This window comes from Cherax quadricarinatus, chromosome 52, assembly GCF_038502225.1.
Source record: "Cherax quadricarinatus isolate ZL_2023a chromosome 52, ASM3850222v1, whole genome shotgun sequence".
NCBI classification, from domain to species: domain Eukaryota; kingdom Metazoa; phylum Arthropoda; class Malacostraca; order Decapoda; family Parastacidae; genus Cherax; species Cherax quadricarinatus.
Window position 1 is genome coordinate 12627120 of NC_091343.1, and position 25118 is coordinate 12652237.

Consider the following 25118-nt stretch of genomic DNA (forward strand, 5'->3'; position numbering starts at 1 on the left):
TTTCTTCCGACACTGGTACTCCTGATGTCCTTTCTTGTGGCAGTAATTGCACCTGGTATCTAGCAGGCATTTGTTAGTGGTGTGCCCCTTCCGGTGACAGCGAGAGCACTGCCTAGGTGCCTGGGAGGGTGGACTATTATTTGTTGCACCTCCTGTGTTTTGCTGATTTGTCCGCAGGTTCTGCCGCCGGGACTGTGTTGGTGGAAGGTGAGACGGTTATAGATGTCTTCCTTCTCCATGTCCACTTCCACGTCCTCTACCACGTCCTCTACCACACCCCTGTACAGTTCTGACAGATGTGTCCTTGCTGTTCGTACTTTGGCGCAGCAGGTGTTCAGGTGCAGTGATTATTAACTGCACCAATCCCTGGTGGAGAAAATCCTGACTCATTACTTGCCGATGAAGCAATGCTGCCATATGTTGGAATAGTGCCGGCAGGTGTGCTGAGAGGTGTAGGATCAGAGATGGTATGTGTACTGGTAGGTGCTGAAGCAGAGATGTCAGGCGTTTACCTGGAGAGAGTTCCGGGAGTCAACGCCCCCGCGGCCCGGTCTGTGACCAGGCCTCCTGGTGGATCAGAGCCTGATCAACCAGGCTGTTACTGCTGGCTGCACGCAAACCAACGTACGCGCCACAGCCCGGCTGGTCAGGAACCGACTTTAGGTGCTTGTCCAGTGCCAGCTTGAAGACTGCCAGGGGTCTGTTGGTCATCCCCCTTATGTATGCTGGGAGGCAGTTGAACAGTCTCGGGCCCCTGACACTTATTGTATGGTCTCTTAACGTGCTAGTGACACCCCTGCTTTTCATTGGGGGGATGTTGCATCGTCTGCCAAGTCTTTTGCTTTCGTAGTGAGTGATTTTCGTGTGCAAGTTCGGTACTAGTCCCTCTAGGATTTTCCAGGTGTATATAATCATGTATCTCTCCCGCCTGCGTTCCAGGGAATACAGGTTCAGGAACCTCAAGCGCTTCCAGTAATTGAGGTGTTTTATCTCCGTTATGCGCGCCGTGATCCAAGGCTTTCTTCGTTGTTGGGAAGAGGATCTGTTCCCTCTGGGGTGGTCAGTGGAATTGTGTTAGAATTCCCAAATGCAGTGTCTTGAGCTCTGCCAATCTGTGGGGCCTTAGTGATGACAGTTCCTCCAGTTATTTACTCTCTCTCTCTCTCTCTCTCTCTCTCTCTCTCTCTCTCTCTCTCTCTCTCTCTCTCTCTCTCTCTCTCTCTCTCTCTCTCTCTCTCTCTCTCTCTCTCTCACGCCAGGCGCTGAGTCTCGACCCCTGCAACAAAAAATAGGCGAGTACACATAAATATATATGTATAGGAGAGAGGAAGAATACTTTTCAGTAAAAGTAGGTCTTAGGCAGGGATGTTTAATGTCACCATGGTTGTTTAACATGTTTATAGATGGGGTTGTAAAAGAAGTAAATGCTAGGGTGTTGGGGAGAGGGGTGGGATTAAATTATGGGGAATTAAATACAAAATGGGAGGTGACACAGTTACTTTTTGCTGATGATACTGTGCTTTTGAAAGTTTCTAAAGAGAAGTTGCAAAGGTTAGTGGACGAGTTTGGGAGGGTGTGTAAAGAAAGATGAAAGTGAACATAGATAAGAGAAAGGTGATGAGGGTATGAAACGAGTTAGGTAAAGAAAAATTGGATGTCATATTGGAGGGAGGGAGAATGGAAGCGAATGTGTTCAGACATTTGGAAATAGATTTGTCAGCAGATAGGTTTATGAAGGACGAGGTTAACCATGGAATTTATAAAGAAAAAGGTGTCTGTGGAGACAAAAAAAGAAAAAAAATGTTATCCATGGAGACAAAGGGAATGTAAGAGAGTATAGCGGCATTGACACCCCCTCCCCCCTAGCCCGAAACACCCTCAAGGTAAGTTCCAACAATTCGAGTTTACTCCTCACCACTTCCATGCCCAAAAACTCTCACTCATTCTTGAATACTTTCAGTCTGATTCTCATACTATAGCCGTATACACTGATGGTTCTAAATCTTTCAGTGGTGTTGGATATGCAGCTGGTTTTTACCGGAAAGGATAATACAAGGTCATTTCCCAAAGTCGGCCAGTATATTCACATTGTTACATGTCTTTTGTATACAACTTTAGTTATTTTGCATTTCTAGTAACACAAAGAAGTCTTTTTTTTTTCTCTCTCTCTGGGTCTTAGGATACACCGATGTCTAAAGCAATGAAGAAGCAGATTCATCTACTCACAATCTTCCATTGAGGTATTCCTTATCGGACTATTTTTCACTAATCTCAGCAGTTTTGCAACCAGTGGCAACAACGATGGTCCGAATTAGAATGAAACAAGTTGTTATATATCAGACCATGATTTGGATTCTAGCCATCTTCCACTACGAATCGGACAAACACTACTCGCTCATGGTTACCACATGGAGAACCAACCGGCAGCGGTCTCCGAGGAGTGTCAGTCCATTCAAAAAACCAGGTTAAGATTTTGTAAACCCCTAGGTTACAGGTACTGTGAGCTCCCCAGTGATGTTTTCAAAAGGAAAAAAAATAATCCCAACAGTCAACAGTTCATCATATATGTGATGTAATAACATACTATAAATATAAACTTACAGCAGTAACTGTGAACACTTTTCACTTAATATTTGGACTCCATCCATCTAGCGGAGGCCCCTGGGCTGCAGCCCCTAAAGCCCATGCTTTAATTAATCCGGCCCTGAGTCCACTATATCTAACAGACTTGTCTCTCAGCGGGCATGCAAGATTTACTCCTGAAATCTTTGGAACTCTAACACATACACTGACTTCCTTGCTGAAGGCCTCACCTTTGAAGGAGACTCCTTTTTCCTTTTTTTTTTTTATTAAAAATTAACCTCTTGCACCAACTATAAATTTGATTTTTCACTTGCACAAACCCTATTCTTTACAAACTCCAACCTGCTCTTGTTGCCACCTCCCTAGTTAAGAACGATAATAAATTTGTTGAGTTAGGCATAAGAATTAACAACTGGGCGTTTACACTGCAAACTGAATTGTTTGCAATCCTAATGGCGCTAAAGCTAACCTATGACACTGAGCTTGACTCTATCATCATTACTGATTCTATGTCATCATTGAAGGCTCTTGGCTCATATAATGACTCCAACAACATGCTCATTGGGGAAGCCAGGTATAGATACTCAAAAATTAGGGACAAAGGAATTAATGTACAATTGCTATGGATCCCATCACACATTGGATTACTCCTTCATGATAAAGTTGATATGTTAGCCAAGAAGAGTATCGAGAAGGAGAATGTAGAATATAACTTTGGTATAACTGTGTCTAGCATTAGGAATAATATTAGGAGAGAAGTAAATAATGAAAATGATTGTTATAGGAATGCAGTTAGAAGCCTGAGTAGATCTATAACCCACTATGATAACATGAACGTAGATAAGTATGTTTATGGAGCAACTTGCAATGTGAACAGACTGACTGATGTTGTAGTGGCCAGGCTTAGGCTTGGTTACAAGTACTTCTGGCAGTTTGGGAGACACACAGATGATGATCAAACTAAATGTAAATTATGTGATCAGGCATATGGTCACTCTCTTGAACACTATGTGCTTAATTGTCCACTTATTGAGGAATACAGAGACAGACAGTATAATAACCTATGTGACATGTCAAGATATCTTATTAATGAAAATAAGATACCAAATATACTAAGCAAATTTCCTAAATTTGCTTGTAACAGATAAGTGAAGTATAGATATGTAGATATAAATCCTTATGTATTCCTGTTAACCCTTCTCCTTGTCCTTTCCCATGCTATTTCATTACTTTTTAACAAGTCAATAGAGACTAGCACCTTCCCGAAACTACTCAAGATGGCAAGGGTTACACCAATACATAAAGGTGGTGACCCTACAGACTTAAACAACTATAGGCCAATATCTAACTTACCATTGCTATCCAAAATCTTTGAGAAACTCGTGCACAGGAGACTGTATTCATTTATAACGGCTCAAAACATACTCAACCCCTGCCAGTTTGGATTCAGGAAAAATAAAAGCACTAATGATGCAATCATAAAAATGCTAGATCTGCTTTACACAGCATTGGAAAATAAGGAATATCCACTAGGAATTTTTATTGACCTAAGAAAAGCTTTTGACACAGTAAACCACGAAATCCTACTCCACAAACTTGATCACTACGGTATAAGAGGCCATGCGCTTGCTTATTTCAAATCTTACATTACTAATAGGTATCAGTACGTCACCATTAAAGACACAGCATCAGCAACACGGCCACTTGATACTGGAGTTCCGCAGGGAAGTGTCCTTGGTCCCCTGCTCTTCCTCATATACATCAATGACCTTCCAAACGTATCCCAACACCTGAAACCCATTCTCTTTGCTGATGACACTACTTATGTCATCTCTCACCCTAATCTTGCCACCCTCAACACCATTGTGAATGAGGAGCTGATTAAAATATCGACTTGGATGACAGCCAATAAACTTACGCTTAACACTGACAAAACCTACTATATTATGTTTGGTAGCAGAGCAGGAGATGCACAAATTAACATTAAGATTGACAACACTCTAATTACCAGAAATAATGGGGGAAAATTCCTAGGCAACAACCTGAATTTCAGCACCCATATCCAGCAAATAGCCAAAAAAGTATCCAAAACGGTTGGGATCATCTCCAAGATACGATACTACGTGCCGCAAAATGCCCTTCTCACACTATACCACTCACTTATTTATCCATACCTCACCTATGCTATTTGTGCTTGGGGATCAACTGCAGCAACACACCTAAAGCCAATAATAACCCAACAAAAAGCTGCAGTAAGAATAATCACTAAATCCCATCCCTGGCAACACCCCCCCCCACTCTTCATAGATCTAAACTTACTCCCAGTTCAGTACATCCACACTTACTACTGTGCAATCTATATCTACAGGGCCTTAAACTCTAATATCAACCTTGACCTAAAACGCTTTCTTGATAGTTGTGACAGAACCCACAGGCATAACACCAGACACAAACTTCTCTACGACATTCCCCATGTCCGACTAAACCTTTACAAAAATTCAATGTATGTCAAAGGCCCTAAAATCTGGAATACCCTACCTGAGAACTCTAGAACTGCAGACACATTCATCACCTTCAAAACTACCATTAGAAAACATCTTATCTCCCTGATACACCTCGTCAACTAACTACACGAATACCACCTGGTGGTTCACACTTACACTCGCTCACTCATTTGACCATAAACAGAAATATTAATCTCAGTCTTAAAATAATGAATCCTGTGATACTCCAATACTGAAACTATGTACTGTGCCAAAACAAAAGCATTCACATTGCTAAACTCACAAACTAGTATTTAGTCACTTAGCCATAATACCAACTTACCTCATAATTTGTAATATTTTACAATTAAGAATAAAACTAAGTATGCCCGAAATGCCTAGCCATGCTAAGCGTTCTAGTGGTACACTCTGTAATCACAATTTTACTACATGTAAACCAAACAATAACCAAATTTCTGTAAACTCAGCATTGTAATCCTTATAGAGAATAAACTTTGAATTGAATTGAATTGAATTGAATTAGTTCCTAGGCCTTTTGTGTATCCATATGCTCTCGCGCTACCGTCCACAGGATGGATATGGGGTGCACAATAAACAAGCCACTTCGGTGGCAAAATCTAAAAAAAAAATCAACCCTCGCATCCCCCTATTGTTTGCACCCTTAACTTTCGCGCACTTCTACCTAATAAAGTTTTCATTTGCAGGTTGTGACCGGGTGTGGACGTGTGAATGGCTCATTACTTTGTAATTTGTCCATGACTGTAACCACGTATAGACGTGTAGATGATTCATTACCTTTGTAACTTGGCCAAGATTGTGACCAGATCTACCTGGAGTTCATTACTTTGTAACTAGTTCAGCTATCAAAACTTTGGGGTCCAGTCCCTGGACCCATTATGTACCTCTGTAATCTTTTGACTACCGCCCACAGGATGGGTATGGGGTGCATAATAAACATATTAAACTGTGTGTGTTCAAGTACATCAAAGTCTGCTGATTTTGCTGGATTGCCAAACATTTGGCTCTTCATTCATAGATGAGCCCCTCAAGGGAGGTTCCTTGATGCTGGTGAAGGTCTTTTGATCTAGATTCTAGGGAATTGTATCTGTGCTCCGGTTCCCTGAATTGAGTCTATACCTTCTTCCTCCCCACATGCGGTGTATAATCCTACGGGTTTAGCGCTCCCCCATGGTTATAATAATAATCATAGATAAGATTTTGTTCGCATTTTTAACCTGAGATCTAAAATTGTGATAGATTAGAACATAAGAATGGAGCGCTGCAGTTATCCTATTATCCCATTCCAGACAGGTCCAATTTAAAGGACCCCAATGGAAATAAGTCACTCTGACTTTTTTTTTGGGTTATCCTAGGTTCTCTACACATATGCTACTATGTATGATAATTCTATGTAACTGTATTTGTGTATACCTGAATAAACTTACACGCACTTATGTGCCCGTCCAAACTGGATGTGGGTCTTGACCGACCCAAAGTAGGTAAATACGTTTAAGTGGATATATTATTATATTATTATAAAAAAGAACTACGTGGATATAGAAACACAGATGATAGATTGTGTGAATTATAATAAAATAATTGCCTGATGTTAATTTCGCTGTCTCAGGTGAAGGAAGTTCCATTGGAGTTTTATTTTGACGTACAGTATTATTATCCTTCAACATCCCTTCAAGAGTGGTCCTTGGAAGCTACACTCCCTTCCCTAGGATCGAATCTGATTGCTTCCCATTCCCCAAGGTGCTGTATGACCCTTAAAGGGTTAGCGCTCCCTAATGAAATAAATGAAAGTGGAGTGTTTAACATGTGAGGATGATGTGTCGACGTCAGCTGAGTGAGTGTCAACACCTGAGGTGCAGCAGTCTGGACACTCCTCCCACCATGATCAAGGCTATACTTGTCTTCAATAATCATGGCAAACCCAGGCTAACTAAATTCTATCAATATTTTGTAAGTATCATCACCTGTAGGTTGTGTTAAAGAGATAGTGGTACTGAATTAACGTTGTAATTGGATGTAGGATGACGGGTTGAGAGCCCAACTATATTTGAGAAAATGAAACCTAATTTAATGATTTATATTTTAAATTATGGAGAAAGATAACTTTATTGTGGAGATTTTCAGGCTATAGTTTAATGCTGTTGTAATTTAATTTGTTGATAATGAGTATTGGCAGAGGCGGCTTCCATTACTACTGTCGCTTCAAGCTATGGTTAAAAAGCATCTCATCTTAATGTAATTAGACAACAGTTCCCTAGTCAATCAAATCAAATCAAAGTTTATTCTCTATAAGGATTATAATGCGGGGTTTACAGATTTTCGTTATTGTGTGGTTTACATGTAATAAAATGCTAATTACAGAGGGGGCCACTAGAACACCTAGCATGGCTAGGCATTTCGGGCAAACTTAGATTAATTCTTAACAGTACTTGTCCTCATCCACTTATGTCCCTGTTATCCTTCCAGCCTTCCTCAAATCCCATATATAATTGGTAATATATATTATCTTTTCCTGTTAGATTTGAACTGTAATTAAAGTAAGTTGCTGTAACTTCACTATCTGTTCAATCACGTCATAAAAATGAAGATCGCTGAACATTAAATATTATTTCTACAAATACATGTACAAGGTATACAGTCCTAGCTGACACCAATGACATACATACTACTATATAGAAAGCCACTTGTTATGTAGAGTATTTCGGGCAACTTTGGTCAATTTTGTCCCCAGGATGTGACCCACACCAGTGGACTAACACCCAGGTACCTATTTTACTGATAGGTGAACATGGACAGCAGGTGCCTTAAGGAAACATCCTAATGTTCCACCCATACCGGGGCTCGATCCCGGAACCTCAGTGTGTGAGCTGAGTGCGCTAGCAATCAATTTACAGGATTTAAATAATATGCAAATGTTTTGTAATTGATCAGTTTGTCATTAGCTACCTTGTTGAAGATATGATTGCATTTATTTATTTATTTATTTATTATTAATTTGGACATGATACATAGATGTACAAAGAAATACAGTGGTTAAGTGTACATACCAAAAGCCCTTTGTATGCAGAGCATTGTGGGCAGGCTTAAAATTAGCGTAAGATTAACTAAGCAATGATATATTCAGTGGTAAAAATGAGAGCAAACAAATAACAATTTAGCACAGATCATATGGTCATTTGATGAGTTACTGTGCATTCAAGAGAATGAAGTATTGTATTAGGTAATGTAATTAAAAAAGCAAAGTTTGACAGGGTCACAGGTTATAATTTATGAGATACAGTTATGCAGTATTTATTTAGTTGTGGGTGAGTAAGTGGTTTTTAAGAAGAGACTTGAATTTATAAAGTGTTTCTTTTATGTTCACAGGTAATGAATTCCATTTAACTACACAAGAAGACCTACACAGTACTATACTATCTAGTTCATGAATGGTATGCTTAATGAGTGGCTTACTTTGGTGCCTACTATTTTACTTGTGTATATACCCAAGTATCTAAATTATCAGTATGCTCATAGAAATAAAGCATTACATTATCATTATTATGGAAACAGTTAATCTGATATTTAAGTAAGTTGTGACAAGGCTATTGACGTATTCAGTGTCCATTTATGTAAACTGTTTCCTAGTCCATCCTCAGCTAATAATAGGGACTCCAGTGAGATAATAACCTTTGGAGAAACTGTAGGGGCATTCTAGTTTTAGTCACCATAGGATAAGATAAAATTTCGTTCAGATTTTTAACCCCAGAGGGTTAGCCACCCAGGATAACCCAAGAAAGTCAGTGCGTCATCGAGGACTGCCTAACTTATTTCCATTGGGGTCCTCAATCTTGTCCCCAGGATGCGACCCACACCAGTCGACTAACACCCAGGTACCTATTTTCTGCTAGGTGAACAGGACGACAGGTGTAAGGAAACGCATCTATATGCTTCCACCCACCGGGAATTGAACCTGGGCCCTCCGTGTGTGAAGTGGAGCTTTAGCCACCGGGCCATATAGTCGCTTGTTCATATCCATAATGACTCTGCAGTGTGTCAAATTATTCAGTTCTGAATACGTATATACAGTGGTCCCTCGTTTATCGTATTTAATCCGTTCCTGGAGGAGCTACTATTATTGAAATTACAATTTTTTAATGAATTTTCCCCATAAGACATAATGTAAATACAATTAATCCGTTCCTGACACCCAGAAGTATTAAAACAAAAAATTTTTTACATGAAATATACATGTAGTACATAAACAATACAATGGGACATGATAATTGAAACATTAACAGCATAACACTTACCTTTATTGGAGAGTCTTCTTAGTGTATGGGAGACTGGAGGAGGAGAGAGATTGGATTGTTTACAGTTTGGAAGGGGAATCCCCTTCCATCAACACCTCAGGTACCAATTGCTTTTCTGGGGTTACTTCTCTTCTCTGTTTCTTAATGCCCCTAGGACCAGCTTGAGAGTGACTGGAGTCCTGTCACGCAAAATAACTGTCCAGAGAGCACTGTTTCTGGCGTCTCTTTAACACTTCCCTAAAATGGCCTAAGACTTTGTCACTGTACATGTTGCCAACATGGCTTGCAACAGCCTTGTCAGGGTGATGTTTCTCCATAAATCTTTCCATCTTACCCCACATTGCAAAAATCTCCTTAATTTCTGAAGAAGGCACCTTCTTCCATCTCTCTTCCTCCTCCTCTGCAGCAAGATGCTGAGCTGCGATCTGTTGCTCTTCCTGCTGAAGCTCTTGCAGCTCCTCAGTGGTGATCTCTTCATTGTGGTCTTCCACCAACTCTTCCACATTTTCCAAACTCACATCCAACCCCCATGGAACTCCCCAGTGCCACAATAAATTTAACAACAGACATAGGCTCATCAGGGTCAGCCCCAAACCCTTCAAAATCCCTCTTGTTGACACAATCTGGCCACAATTTTCTCCAAGCAGAGTTCAAAGTCCTGGTAGTCACTCCCTCCCAAGCCATACCTATAAGGCAATGGAGGAAGCTGAAGTGTTCTCTCCAAAAATCTCTTAGGGTCAAGTGAGTGTCTGAGGTCACATTCAAGCACCTTTGAAACATTGCTTTGGTGTAGAGTTTTTTAAAGTTTGCAATGACCTGCTGGTCCATGGGCTGGAGGAGAGGAGTGGTATTCGGGGGCAAAAACTTTACTGTGATGAACCCAAACTCCTCGAAAATTAGGTCATCCAAGTTTGGAGGAGGAGCAGGTGCATTGTCCATTACTAGGAGGCACTTGAGATCTAATTTCTTTTCCAGGAGGTAATTCTTCACACTAGGACCAAACACTTCATTGAACCACTCGACGAAAATTTCCCTCGTGACCCATGCCTTACTATTAGATTTCCAAAACACACACAATTTACTCTTCATAACATTGTTTTTCCTGAACACACTGGGATTTTCAGAATGGTACACTAGTAATGGCTTCACTTTGAAATCCCCACTAGCATTAGCACAGAACATGAGCGTCACCCTGTCTTTCATAGGCTTGTGTCCTGGCAGTGCCTTTTCCTCCTGTGTAATGTAGGTCCTCTTTGGCATTTTCTTCCAAAAGAGGCCTGTTTTGTCACAAATGAACACTAGTTCAGGTTTCAGTCCTTCAGCCTCTTATGTACTCCTTGAATTCATGCACATATTTTTCAGCTGCTTCGTGGTCCGAACTGGCAGCCTCACCATGCCTTACCACACTGTATGCCACTAACTACGGTTCTTAAATCTCTCAAACCAACCTTTGCTGGCCTTAAATTCACTCACATCACTACTATTTGCAGGCAATTTCTTTACCAGATCATCGTGCAACTGCCTAGCCTTTTCACAAATAATCGACGTCATAATACTATCTCCTGCTAATTGTTTCTCGTTTATCCACACCAATAATAACTTCTCAACCTCTTCGAGTACTGGTGATCTCATTTTTGTCAGCATATTTACCCCCTTTGCAACAACAGCATCCTTGATTTCCTTTTTCTTGGCCATGATGGAACATATGGTTGTGTAGGGTTTGTTGTACATCCTAGCCAGTTCGGCCACACTTAAACCACTTTCATATTGTTCAATGATGTTTTTCTTAAATTCAGTCGTATTTCTCACCTTCTTTACCAAAGGCTTGGCACTAGGAGCTTTCTTTGGAGCCATGGTAGCTTATTTAGTACTTGCAAGCACTAAAATGAGTGGAATATTATGAAATATTTCGTAGGAGCACGTGAGGGGACCTTCGCTCACTGGTAAACAATGCCAGACCGGCTGGGTAGGGAGGCTGCTTCGGCTCACACCGTGCTTACGTGTCCCGGACGACCTACTATTTGCGAGTCAACCTACGATTAGTGAGCCCATGTTTATACGAAAATATTGCTATGATTTCCGAAATCTACGACTCTCGAGCCCTACGATTATCGAGGGACCACTGTATTACTTAAATTTTAAGTCTATATGTCAAACAAATAAATAATAAAGTAATATTGGTTCCAGGGTCACTGCCTCATTGGCCCATTCAGATGAATAGATCTCCAGCCCTGAAATGTGCATCCTATAGAAAACGTGATGAAATTAAAGTACATCAGAGTATAAAACAAATTCTAACCACACAACAGGGCAAAAAACTAAAGTCAAAGACCTGGGAGTGATCATGTCAGAAGATCTCAGCTTCAAAGACCATAACATTGTATCAATCGCATCTGCTAGAAAAATGACGGGATGGATAATGAGAACCATCAAAACTTGGGATGCCAAGCCCATGATGACACTCTTCAGGTTGTTTGTTCTATCTAGGCTGGAATATTGCTGTGCTCTAGCAGCACCTTTCAAGGCAGGTGAAATTGCTGACCTAGAAAATGTACAGAGAACCTTCACGGCACACATAACTGCAATAAAACATATCTATTATCAATTATTGAACGCTTGAAGCTCCTAAACCTGTACTCCCAAGAATGCGGGTTGGAGAGATACATGATCATAAACACTTGGAAAATCCTAGAGGGATTAGTACCAAACTTGCTTGTGAAAATCACTCCCTATGAAAGCAAAAGACTCGGCAGATGATGCAGCATACCCTAATGAGGAGAGACAACATAATAAATGTCAGGGGCCCAAGACTGTTCAACTGCCTCCCAGCATACATAAGGGGGATTACCAATAGACCCCTGGCTGTCTTCAAGCAGGCATTGGACAAGCACCTAAAGTCAGTACCTGACTAGCCGGGCTGGGATTCATACGTCGGTTTGCATGCGGCAACAGTAACAGCCTGGTTGATCAGGCCCTGATCCACCACGGGGCCTGGTCACAGACCTTGGCGGCGAGGGCGTTGATCCCCGGAGCCCTCTCCAGGTATGGACTTTCTGATTACTGTATACTTTGCAATTCAGTAATTGGAAGTCTGAATCTAATATGGTTATTCAGGCTGGCAACTTGCTGCGCAGGACAGGTACTTCAAGATGGATAAGCAGGTGTTTGCTAGAGGAAATGGTCAAGTTCTTTTTTAATAATGTCTTTATTTACTTCTTATTCTTTTTAGTAATTATTACAGGAAAAGTGGTTACTAGCCCATTGTTCCCGGCATTTTAGTTGACTTTTACAACACGCATGGCTTATGGAGGAAAGATTCTTATTCCACTTCCCCATGGATATAAAAGGAAAAGTACAGTGGACCCCCGGTTAACGATTTTAATCCGTGCAAGAGGGGTAATTGTTATGCGAAATAATCGTTATGTGAATGAATTTTCCCCATAAGAAATAATGGAAATAAAATTAATCCGTGCAAGACACCCAAAAGTATGAAAAAAAAAATTTTTTACCACATGAAATGTTAATTTTAATACACACAAACTGAAAAAGGCATGCACACTTACATGACACTTACTTTTATTGAAGATCTGGTGATGATTGATGGGATGGGAGGAGGGGAGAGCATTATCTTCTTACTGTTTAGAAGGGGAATCCCCTTCCATTAGGACTTGAGGTAGCAAGTCCTTTTCCGGGGTTACTTCCCTTCTTCTTTTAATGCCACTAGGACCAGCTTGAGAGTCACTGGACCTCTGTCGCACAACAAATCTGTCCATAGAGCTCTCTACCTCCCGTTCCTTTACGATTTGTCTAAAATGGGCCACAACATTGTCATTGAAATAGTCACCAGCACGGCTTGCAACAGCTGTGTCAGGGTGATTTTCATCCATAAAGGTTTGCAGTTCAACCCACTGTGCACACATTTCCTTAATCTTTGAAGTAGGCACAATGGATTCCACAACTGGCATAGGCTTCTCAGGGTTAGCCCCAAACCCTTCAAAATCTTTCTTAATTTCCATACTAATTCTCACCCTTTTTACCACAGGGTTGGCACTAGAAGCTTTCTTGGGGCCCATGGTCACTTATTTTCCAGAAACAGCACCGAAAACACTGTAATAATACGAAATATTCCGAGTGTATGCTTGGATGTTACCACGGAGGCTGGCTGGTAAACAATGGCACGGGCGGCACATGTGAGGCTGGCTGAGGGCGCACATTGGACGCGTCTCGGACGAAAATCGGTGAGCGGGTTTTTAATCGGTATGCGCGGCAAAAATTTTGCGATTAAAGTAAGCGGTATGCGAAATAATCGCTATGTGATGCCATCGTTATGCGGGGGTCCACTGTAATAAGACCAAGAACTATTAAGAATAAAATCAAAGAAAACTCAGATGAGTGTGTATAAATAAACATGTACATGTATGTGTAGTGTGACCTGAGTGCAAGTAGAAGTAGCAGGACATACATGTAATCTTGCATATTTATGAGACAGACAAAAGACACCAGCAATCCTACTCCCTGTTCAGTACATCCACACTTACTACTGTGCAATCTACATCTACAGGACCTTAAATTCTAATATTAACCTTGACCTAAAATGCTTTCTTGATAGTTGTGACAGAACCCACAGGCACAACACCAGACACAATCATCTCTGACATTCCCCGTGTCCGACTAAACCTTCACAAAAATTCAATGTATGTCAAAGACCCTAAAATCTGGAACACCCTACCTGAAAATTCTAAAACTGCAGACACATTCATCACCTTCAAAACTACCATCAGAAAACATCTTATCTCCCTGATACACCCTGTCAACTAATTACACGAATACCACCTGGTGGTTAACACTTACACTCACTCACCCATTTGACCATAAACAGAAATATCAATCTCAGTCTCAAAATAATGAATCTTAACTAGTCATAAGTTGGCCTGTGATACTCCATTACTGAAACTATGTATAGTGCCAAAAAAAAGCATTCACATTGCTAAACTCACAAACTAGTATTTAGTCACTTAGCCATAATACCAACTTACCACATAATTTTGTAATACACGTATTTTAAACTTAAGATTTAATTTAAGTCTGCCCGAAATGCCTAGCCATGCTAGGTGTTCTAGTGGTACACTCTGTAATTATTATTTAACTACATGTAAACCACACAATAACCAAATTCTGTAAACTCAGCATTGTAATCCTTATAGAGAATAAACTTTGAATTTGAATCATGTAAAACAATTACAGGCTTTCGTTTCACACTCGCTTGGCAGGACGGTAGTATTCCCCTGGGTGGCTGCTGTTTACCAACCTACTACCTCATTAAAAATTTTTTATGTTAATGTCCAGGGTTTATTACCTGGACCTCAGCAATGAGAGTCGCTACTCTCACCGCTGGGCAACGGTGACCAGTGCAGATTGGGGAGGAGGAGTATGGAAGAAGTGAATGTTTTCAGATACATGTACTTGGGAGATGACGTGTCGGCGGATGGATTTATGAAGAATGAGGTTAATCATAGAATTGATGAGGAAAAAAAGGTGAGTGGTGCGTTGAGGTATATGTGGAGACAAAAAACGTTACCTATGGAGGCAAAGAAGGGAATGTATGAAAGTATAGTAGTACCAACACTCTTATATGGGTGTGAAGCTTGGGTTGCAAATGCAGCAGCGAGGAGGTGGTTGGAGGCAGTGGAGATGTCCTGTCAGAGTGTGGAAATTAGGAGAAGGTGTGGAGTTAATAAAAGTATTAGTCAGAGGGCTGAAGAGGGGTTGTTGAGGTGGTTTGGTCATTTAGAGAGAATGGATCAAAGTAGAATGACATGGAGAGCGTATAAATCTGTAGGGGAAGGAAGGCGGGGTAGAGGTCATCCTTGAAAAGGTTGGAGGGAGGGGGTAAAGGAGGTTTTGTGGGCGAGGGGCTTGGACTTCCAGCAAGCGTGCCTGAGCGTGTTAGATAGGAGTGAAAGGAGATGAATGGCATTTGGGACCTGACGATCTGTTGGAGTGTGAGCAGGGTAATATTTAGTGAAGGGATTCAGGGAAACCGGTTATTTTCATATAGTCGGACTTGAGTCCTGGAAATGGGAAGTACAATGCCTGCACTTTAAAGGAGGGGTTTGGGATATTAGCAGTTTGGAGGGATATGTTGTGTATCTTTATTGGTACTGTATATGCTTCTAAGCTGTTGTGTTCTGAGCACCTCTGCAAAAACAGTGATTGTGTGAGTGAGGTGAAAGTGTTGAATGATGATGAAAGTATTTTCTTTTTGGGGATTTTCTTTCTTTTTTTGGGTCATCCTGCCTCGGTGGGAGATGGCCGACTTGTTAACCCTTTGACTGTCGCGGTCGTATATATACGTCATGGGAGATACCGTGTTTGACGTATCTCTACGCATAAATTCTAGCGGCTTCAAATCAAGCGGGAGAGGGCTGGTAGGCCTACACGAGAGAGAATGGGTCTCAGTGGTCGGTGTGCACCCTATGAAAAAAATCTGGGACTCAGCGGTGCATTGTGGGAATGCCTTGTTGGTAGTCCATTTTCACCATGCCTCGCAGTAAGAAGTTCCTCACTCCTCGGCGGATTGGAGGTCTTTTGTTCCCAAGTGATAGCTCAAACAGTGATGATAGTGTCAGTGAAAGTGAATTCCCTGGTTTTGAAGTGGGTGTGACCGAGAAAATTACCCAGGATAACATAGTGATGAAAACCCAGATGACCCACAACCTTCCACCTCTGGTGCTGGGCCGGCTCGTTCATGTTCTCCTGTACCAGGTCGAAAGAGGAAACTATTTGCCCGTGTACAAGACTCAGATGTGAGCAATGCAAGTGATAGTGATAGTGATTTCAAGGTTATTGAAAGCAGTTCTAGTTGTGACAGTGAGGGTGAATATTCCCCAGTGAAACGGCAGTATATACGACGTCGCATGCGGTCTGGTAGTGTGCCATATGCTCTTCCAAGAGGAAGGAGTACATCTCGGAGCACATCCCTTGGCCCTACACCACGTCCTGATAGTAAAGATGACGATATTGTTACGATGGGTATAAATGATGTGAGCGAGGCGGTGGTGATGATAGTGATGGTGGCATGAGTCATGTGACACCAGCAGCGGGCCACGCTACTACCCGCGCTGCTGACTCTGCACAACTACAACCAGCCTCGCCCGACCCCACACTCCTACAACCACAACCTGCACAACCACAACCACATTACAATATCCAGAACGCACCAGCTGACCACATCTGGGATTGGCAGCAAGATGACGAGTTTGTTCCCAATCCCCATGACTTTGATGGAGGACAAAGTGGAATACGGCCATCATGTACACTTGGGAACAATCCCACTGAACTGGAATGCTTTCAGTTGTTCTTCGATGAACCCCTGATGGACATTATTGTCAGGGAAAGCAATACATACTATGAGTACACCATGGCAAACACTATTCTGTCACCAAGATCACGCCTACACCAGTGGAAGGACACAACTGTGGCAGAGATGTATCTGTTCTTTGCCACAATAATGCTTATGCCACATGTGTATAAGCATAGTGTCAACACATACTGGGCGACAGACCGCCTGATTTCAACCCCTGCTTTCAGTGACATTATATCAGTGAATAGGTTTGTGTTACTGTTACGTATGTTACACTTTTCAGACAAAACCAGGCCTGACAGAAGCGACAGGTTATATAAGATCAGACATGTGTTTATGTACCTGAAACAAAAGTGCTGTATGTATTTTTATCCCTTCAGGAAGCTTGTTATTGACGAGTCTTTGATTTTGTTCAAAGGAAGACTCTCATTCAAGCAGTATATACCAAGCAAGAGGAAATGCTTTGGTATAAAGTTATTTGTTCTGTGTGATTGCAAAACTGGTCTGGTTTTGGATATAATTATGTACACTGGCGGTAAAACAATGGAAGATACCAGGAAGTTACTGGGTTTCTCTGGTGATGTGGTTAGAACAATGATGGAGCCATATCTTGGTAAGGGGCATATTTTATATACTGACAACTGGTACACAAGCCCTAAACTCAGTGATTTCTTGCGAGTGAACATGACAGATGTGTGTGGCACAGTGCGTAGAAATCATAAACATATGCCTAGGTTCGATGCTGGCAGTCGTAGAGGTGAAGTGCAGGTGTTTGCTGCCAATGACATCATGGCATTTCGGTGGCATGACAAACATGTCACACTGCTGACATCAGTTCACCGACACGAAATGGTAGACACTGGCAAGCAGAATAGAGAGACCAATGAACCCATTGTAAAACCTGCAGCTGTGATGGATTATAACCTCAATATGCACTTAGTGGACAAATGTGACATGCAAATTGGGTTTGCTGACTGTGTTCGCAAGAGTTATAAGTGGTATATAAAACTGTTTTTCCATCTTCTTGACATTTCCATGCTGAATGCTTATAATATGTATAAGTTGAAGACCAAGAACAAACCCAAATATGGTGAATTTTGTTTCAGTCATCAGACAAATAATATTCAAGTACCAAGAAACAACACCTGCAATAGACCAGCGCCCACGAAATTATCAACACACGTCCTCTCGTCTGAGGCCTGGTGATCACTACCCCATACCACTGCCTGCTACTACTGCCAAGAAAAATGCTCAGAAGAGGTGTTTTGTCTGTGGACATACCACAAAATGCCCACAAAAACGCAGAGACACTCGTTTTGTGTGTGAGGAGTGTAAGACACCATTGTGCTTATACCCATGTTTCAAAGAATTCCGCAAGCTGCAGCACTTCTAGAAGTGTCCAGTGATTGTACATATGTATATATATTACAAAACGATCGTAATAAACATTTGTTTACATTGTTTGTGTAAACAAGTTTTAGCAACATTATAATGATACGAGTGTTTTTGCTATAATTGTGTTACATTCAACAAGTGTATATTTGAACATTGCACAATAATTTGGTCTCACAGGCCACAAAAGTTATGTGAAAAAATAAAATAGTGAAAAAAGCAAGAAACCATCAAATACAAGTAAATCAAAGTTTACTGGGTGACCAGCAGTCGCCGCTGTTGCCGCTCGCAGATCAATTTCAGCAAACTTCAGGACTCTATATCTCAGTAAGTACTCATGGGCAAATTTTTTTTTTTGGGACTAAAACAATCAGAAAAATAATCTTAACATTTTCATAAGAAAAAATAATTTTTTTTTTCGAATATTTTGCGACACCAGGAGACACTTCAGGATTGGGCCCTTCGACAGTCAAAGGGTTAAAAAAAAAAAATCTGTTTAACTACAATTACTTGTTCAAGGCATATAGGCCTAGCTGACATCAATGACCTACTACTATATAGAAAGCCCCTTGTCATGCAGAGCATTTCGGGCAGATTGGGTCAGTTTTGTCCCAGAATGTGACCGACACCAGACGACTAACACCCAGGTACCCATTTTTACTGATGGGTGAACATAGACAACCAGTGAAAGGAAACATGTCTGATATTTCCACCCCTTCATTGGGAATTGAAACCGGATCCTCACCTTGTGAAGCGAGAGCTTTTGCCACCAGGCCTCAGGGCACCATGGCAAAGTAGTTATAGTTTGCTGGTATTTACCTAAAATTTAATGGGAAGATATTGAAAAGCTAACTTTAAACATTTGGAAAGCAAAAAGTAGAATAGCTCTCACAATAAATTGCATTTTTCTCGGATTAGATTTTCTTCAAAAATTTTGATAAGGGAGGTGAAAAAAGTTAGCCTTCTGCTCTCCTATATGGGGTATAAAACTTTTTTGCAGCTTTTTAGACCTAATTGTTGACATTACTTCAGGCTAATAAAGGAAAACTTGTCATCCTCAACCAATAAATCAGGTAGCCCTAACTTTTCCGAGGTGGAGTGAGTTCAGATATGAAGTAGTGTTGTTCTAGACATGGGATAGTGTGTTTCTCAATCATTTGCAATTCCATATATGCATTAAAGTTAATCTCTTGGTTGAACTTTTAATGGTATAAATTTTAATGATGACCAACACACAAAAGTGTTACATGTGAAAAACTCACTGTAAGTGAAGTCTAACTCTGACAACAGTCTCAGGAAAAAAAAAAACTTGGACTGTACCTTGCTGGAGAATACATTACTATCCATCACTCCAACTTAAACAAACACTGGCAAACTGAAAGATTCCAGTCACACAATTATTTATGTATTTTTAACTGATTGGGTTTCAGATTTTAGTCCATCTGTGTCACCCTTACAGGTTTAGGACTTGCCCATGAATGTAATAATAATAATTTAGTTATCACTTTTTCCAAGTCACCTCTATGCTTTTCTCACTCGCTAACATATTCTTCAGTACTGATTCACACACACTTCCATATTCCCAAATTTCTCCAGCACACCCCTGTCCTTTATTTCTACAAGTACATAATAAAACTATTACAGGCCTACCTGACATCATTGACATACTACAGCCTCTCCTCACTTAGTGATGTACTTGTTTACCGACAACTCGGACTTACGATGGTGTGTCTGACCAGTGTGCAAACCTAAATAATGTATATTAGAGCTGATTTCCTCTATTCTGTTTCTTACAGTATACAGTACACTACTGTATAAACACTTGAAAATACGTATACTAAAAGTTTTATAAATTCAAATTCAAATTCAAAGTTTATTCTCTATAAGGATTACAATGCTGAGTTTACAGAAATTTGGTTATTGTTTGGTTTACATGTAGTAAAATTGTGATTACAGAGTGTACCACTAGAACGCTTAGCATGGCTAGGCATTTCGGGCATACTTAGTTTTATTCTTAATTGTAAAATATTACAAATTATGAGGTAAGTTGGTATTATGGGTAAGTGACTAAATACTAGTTTGTGAGTTTAGCAATGTGAATGCTTTTGTTTTGGCACAGTACATAGTTTCAGTATTGGAGTATCACAGGATTCATTATTTTAAGACTGAGATTAATATTTCTGTTTATGGTCAAATGAGTCAGTGAGTGTAAGTGTGAACCACCAGGTGGTATTCGTGTAGTTAGTTGACGGGGTGTATCAGGGAGATAAGATGTTTTCTAATGGTAGTTTTGAAGGTGATGAATGTGTCTGCAGTTCTAGAGTTCTCAGGTAGGGTATTCCAGATTTTAGGGCCTTTGACATGCATTGAATTTTTGTAAAGGTTTAGTCGGACACGGGGAATGTCGTAGAGATGTTTGTGTCTGGTGTTATGCCTGTGTGTTCTGTCACAACTATCAAGAAAGCGTTTTAGGTCAAGGTTGATATTAGAGTTTAAGGCCCTGTAGATATAGATTGCACAGTAGTAAGTGTGGATGTACTGAACTGGGAGTAAGTTTAGATCTATGAAGAGTGGGGGGGGGGGGTGTTGCCAGGGATGGGATTTAGTGATTATTCTTACTGCAGCTTTTTGTTGGGTTATTATTGGCTTTAGGTGTGTTGCTGCAGTTGATCCCCAAGCACAAATAGCATAGGTGAGGTATGGATAAATAAGTGAGTGGTATAGTGTGAGAAGGGCATTTTGCGGCACGTAGTATCGTATCTTGGAGAGGATCCCAACCGTTTTGGATACTTTTTTGGCTATATGCTGGATATGGGTGCTGAAATTCAGGTTGTTGTCAAGGTATAAGCCTAGGAATTTTCCCCCATTATTTCTGGTAATTAGAGTGTTGTCAATCTTAATGTTAATTTGTGCATCTCCTACTCTGCTACCAAACATAATATAGTAGGTTTTGTCAGTGTTAAGCGTAAGTTTATTGGCTGTCATCCAAGTCGATATTTTAATCAGCTCCTCATTCACAATGGTGTTGAGGGTGGCAAGATTAGGGTGAGAGATGACATAAGTCGTGTCATCAGCAAAGAGAATGGGTTTCAGGTGTTGGGATACGTTTGGAAGGTCATTGATGTATATGAGGAAGAGCAGGGGACCAAGGACACTTCCCTGCGGAACTCCAGTATCGAGTGGCCGTGTTGCTGATGCTGTGTCTTTAATGGTGACATACTGATACCTATTAGTAATGTAAGATTTGAAATAAGCAAGCGCATGGCCTCTTATACCGTAGTGATCAAGTTTGTGGAGTAGGATGTCGTGGTTTACTGTGTCGAAAGCTTTTCTTAGGTCAATAAAAATTCCTAGTGGATATTCCTTATTTTCCAATGCTGTGTAAAGCAGATCTAGCATTTTTATGATTGCATCATTAGTGCTTTTATTTTTCCTGAATCCAAACTGGCAGGGGTTGAGTATGTTTTGAGCCGTTATAAATGAATACAGTCTCCTGTGCACGAGTTTCTCAAAGATTTTGGATAGCAATGGTAAGTTAGATATTGGCCTATAGTTGTTTAAGTCTGTAGGGTCACCACCTTTATGTATTGGTGTAACCCTTGCCATCTTGAGTAGTTTCGGGAAGGTGCTAGTCTCTATTGACTTGTTAAAAAGTAATGAAATAGCATGCGAAAGGACATGGGCCGCTCGCTTGTACAGTAATGGTGGGACACGAGACAGATTCCCCGAGTTATTTTTAAGTGACTTTATGATCTCAATGACATCCGTGGGCTCAGTTGGTGCAAGATAGAAGGAATTAGGGAAATTTCCATCTAGGTAGTCCCCGGCATGGGCATTGGTATGTGGGATTTTACTGGCGAGATTAGATCCTATGTTTGAGAAGAAGTCGTTTATCTTGTTAGCTGTGTCAGTGGGATGTAGTGGTGTTTCATTAGGTTTAGTTAGGACAATATTCTTGGTTTTTCTCAGTTTGTGGGTCCCTAGAATCTGAGAGTGTTTTCCAGGTCTTTTTTATATCTCCTCTAGTGTCTGTGAATCTACTGGAGTAGTATAGTTGTTTGGCTTTTTTTATTACTTTGGTGAGAGCTGATGAATAGTGTTTAAGAGTATCTTTGTGTATTAAGCCCTGTCTATATTGCTTTTCATATTGGTGTTTCTTGTCAATGGATTTCAGAATGGTGCTGGTTAGCCATGGGCAACCAAGCCGTTTGTTTGTGATCTGTTTTGTTTTTATAAGACAATGTTTGTTGTATAGTCTAAGTAATTTGTTAAGAAAAATGTCTGTCCAGTCATCAATACCATTGGCCTTGGAGAATTCTGTAGGCCAATCAACAGTCTCTAGGTCAGCTGTGAACTTCCTTACTGAGGCCTCGTCATGGAGTCTAAATGAGACTTTGTTGTATTCAAGTGGTGGTTTACTAATGTTTGTCAGGAGGAAGGTAGGGTAGTGGTCTGTAGTGCTATCTGTGATTATCCCTGATTTAAGGGGGGCTAGTATATTGGTCCATATGTGGTCTATTATGGTTGCACTTGTCTCAGTGAGCCTGGTTGGTTTAGTTATTGTTGGTATGAGAAGTGTGTTGTTCATATTGTTGATGAAATCAGTTACAGGCTGATCATCTAGTAAGCCAAGGTTGATGTTGAAGTCTCCAGCTAAGAGAAGGTGGTGCTTATTCATTTGTCTGTTTGTTATTAGTGACTTTAATTTCTCACTGAAATTTGGGATGTTTGTGTGAGGTATCCGGTAAATGGCACCGATTGTTATAGGCGTCTTAAGGTTTTTTACAGTAAAATTAGCAAAAATGTATTCCCCATATTCATCACTAAAGCAAGTGGTGCTAAGACAAGATAATTGGTTAGAGTAATAGATTGCAATACCACCCCCAACTTGGTTTGTTCTGCAGTTGTGAATTGCTGTGTATCCTGGTAGAGGGTAGATATCTATTGTGTCCTGCTTAAGCCAGGTCTCAGTAAGAATAATGCAGGAGAAGGGTGTCTTTAGTGATTCAAGGAGTGCTAGGAGGTCATCATAGTGTTTGCTTAAGGACCTGATGTTGTAGTTAAGTACTGATAGACTTTTAGCATTGTTTAAGATAGTGGTGGCTTGTGATGCTGTGTAATAAAGGCAGTTACTTTCCAATAGGTTTTGATTGGGTGTCAGATTATGGAGGTTTAGATCAGGGTCAACGTGATCAATCATCTTCTAGGTTTAAATTATGGTTATTTATATCCTGAGTTGTGTGTTGAGTTCTACTACTGATATCTGTAGTGGTAGGAAGTTTGGACAAGTATATAGCTAGAGTATTTTGGTCATGTAGGGTATAGTCACTACTACACATAATGAAGTTGATGTTGTCTATGTGTTGTGCTGGAATGAACTAAAGTACAACTAGGTATAAACTAGTAATATAAAAATACAAATTAAAAATAGAACAAGACTCTCACTTGTAATTGCACTAAGGTCTAATAATGACTTTTGTGGAGTCTATGTTTTGAGCTAGAGTGAGCTAAAGTACAATAGGTTTAATCTAATAATATAAAAGTACAAATTAAAAATAGCACTAGTCTCTCACTAGTAATTGCACTATGGTCTAATATAGTGAATTTGGTATTGACTATGTCTTGAGGTAGAATGAGCTATGGTACAACTGAATTTAATCTAATAATATAAAAATACAAATTAAAAATAGCACCAGTCTCTCACTAGTAATTGCACTATGGTCACTATGTGTCTATAGTACTAGGTAGTCTAATAATATAAAAATACAAATTTGTCTCTCACTAGTATTGCACTACTATGTATTGACTATGCTAGAAAGAGTACAACTGAATTTAATCTATAGTACACTACTAGGTCTAATATAGTGAAGTCTATGTCTTGATATGAGCTATGGTACAAAATTTACTAATAAATTACAAATTAAAAATAGCACCAGTCTCTCACTAGTAATTGCACTATGGTCTAGTATAGTGAATTTGGTATTGACTATGTATTGAGCTAGAATGAGCTAGAGTAAAACTGTGATTAATCTAATAATATAATAAAGGAACAAGACTCTCGATTGTAATTGCACTAAGGTCTTATATAAGTTGTTTGCAAGAATTAGAGTATAATTAGATTTAAATTGACAAGATAAAATACACAAATTAAGGTAGCAAAATAATAATAAAAAAAATGATAAAAATAAAAATGGCAATGACTTGGTTATATGTAATATGCTAGTAAGATGGTAGACAGGATGATATAAAAGTTGTAGTTGAAAATACTAGGTTAAAAAAGTATGGAATAAAAATGGTCAATAAAAGAAGTTTACAATAAGTTTGATCAATATAGTTTAAAGTAAAATTGGGCAATAATAGGGATTTAGAATAAAATTGGGCAATTGAGTATTTTTTAAAGTGAGGTAGAATTATTGAAGACAAGTTATGGTTAGTTTATAAAAAAAATAAGATGGAACAGTGATGTGGTAAGTTGTAAAAAAGGAGATAGATTCTGTAGATATTAAATACAATTAAGACTATGAGGTAGAATGGTCGTTGAATACAACAATGACAATTAAAAGTAGTTGGAGTATTAGAATTTTAGGGGGGCACAAATTTATGACAATATAACACTAACGGTGGACTATGGGTATTATCTGCACTTTACTCTGATGATATTCGTGTAGTTAGTTGACGGGGTGTATCAGGGAGATAAGATGTTTTCTAATGGTAGTTTTGAATGGTGCAAAGGTGACATTAAAACAATATCAAAGATGGTTGACACAAACTCACTACCATTGTAGGATGCTCCTTGGTTAGCGATGAATTCATTTACCAATGTAGTCTTAGGAACGGAATTCCATCGTTAAGTGAGGCGAGGCTGTATATAGAAAGTCCCAGGTTATGCCGAGCATTTCAGGCAATTTAGGTTCATCCTATCCCCAGGATGTGACCCACAAGTCATCAAACACCCAAGTACCTACT

General features: G+C 40.0%; 1 protein-coding gene across 4 annotated transcripts in view; it reads left to right on the plus strand.

Moving 5' to 3' along the window:
- The first annotated feature begins 6754 nt into the window (after window positions 1-6754).
- The window catches only part of or (AP-3 complex subunit sigma-2 or), a 75857-nt gene continuing 57493 nt past the window's right edge, over window positions 6755-25118 (plus strand). The window contains exons 1-2 of one of the 4 annotated variants that reach the window (XM_070096074.1): window positions 6925-7055; window positions 8472-8536. In XM_070096074.1, the coding sequence (XP_069952175.1) occupies window positions 8534-8536 (3 nt within the window). In that variant the 5' untranslated portion in view covers window positions 6925-7055; window positions 8472-8533. Of the gene's footprint in view, window positions 7056-8471; window positions 8537-25118 lie in introns of all 4 variants that reach the window. The other 3 variants (XM_070096071.1, XM_070096073.1, XM_070096072.1) reach the window with 3 other exon arrangements.